Consider the following 395-nt stretch of genomic DNA (forward strand, 5'->3'; position numbering starts at 1 on the left):
AAAGGCTCACAGGGTCAATGGAATTTACATTCCAAAAGCCACTTCCTGTTGTCTTATGTGGTGGTGCTGAGAAACATTCTAACCAGAGAGTCCTACATACATACATACATACATACATGACCTATAAAAAGATTCTAGGTTAGGACACGCGTGATCAGAAGAACACGAGCCACCCGCAGCAGGCGACACTCACCCTCATTGTGGCTCTCCCGGTTTTTCTTCCTACGGCAACAAATGTGGACAAACATGATCAGTAAGGGACTGAAATAGTTCAATGATAATAAAATAATAACAAATGAATCAAATGATAATAATATAAAATAATAATAATAATTTAAAAAAATAATAAAATATTAATAAAAAATATAAAATAAATAATAAAATCATGAAAAATC

The 395-nt window shown here is 32.9% G+C and overlaps 1 protein-coding gene across 1 annotated transcript in view; it reads right to left on the bottom strand.

Annotated features, from left to right (window-relative positions):
- Window positions 1-248, bottom strand: part of USF3 (upstream transcription factor family member 3) — a 10498-nt gene extending 10250 nt beyond the window's left edge. Inside the window, exon 1 of the mRNA XM_018572064.1 lies at window positions 194-248. Coding sequence (XP_018427566.1) covers window positions 194-248 — 55 coding nt within the window. The remainder of the gene's footprint in view (window positions 1-193) is intronic.
- Window positions 249-395: the final 147 nt, after the last annotated feature.

Source organism: Nanorana parkeri, unplaced genomic scaffold (genome assembly GCF_000935625.1).
Source record: "Nanorana parkeri isolate BGI_ZX_2015 unplaced genomic scaffold, ASM93562v1 scaffold1924, whole genome shotgun sequence".
NCBI lineage: Eukaryota > Metazoa > Chordata > Amphibia > Anura > Dicroglossidae > Nanorana > Nanorana parkeri.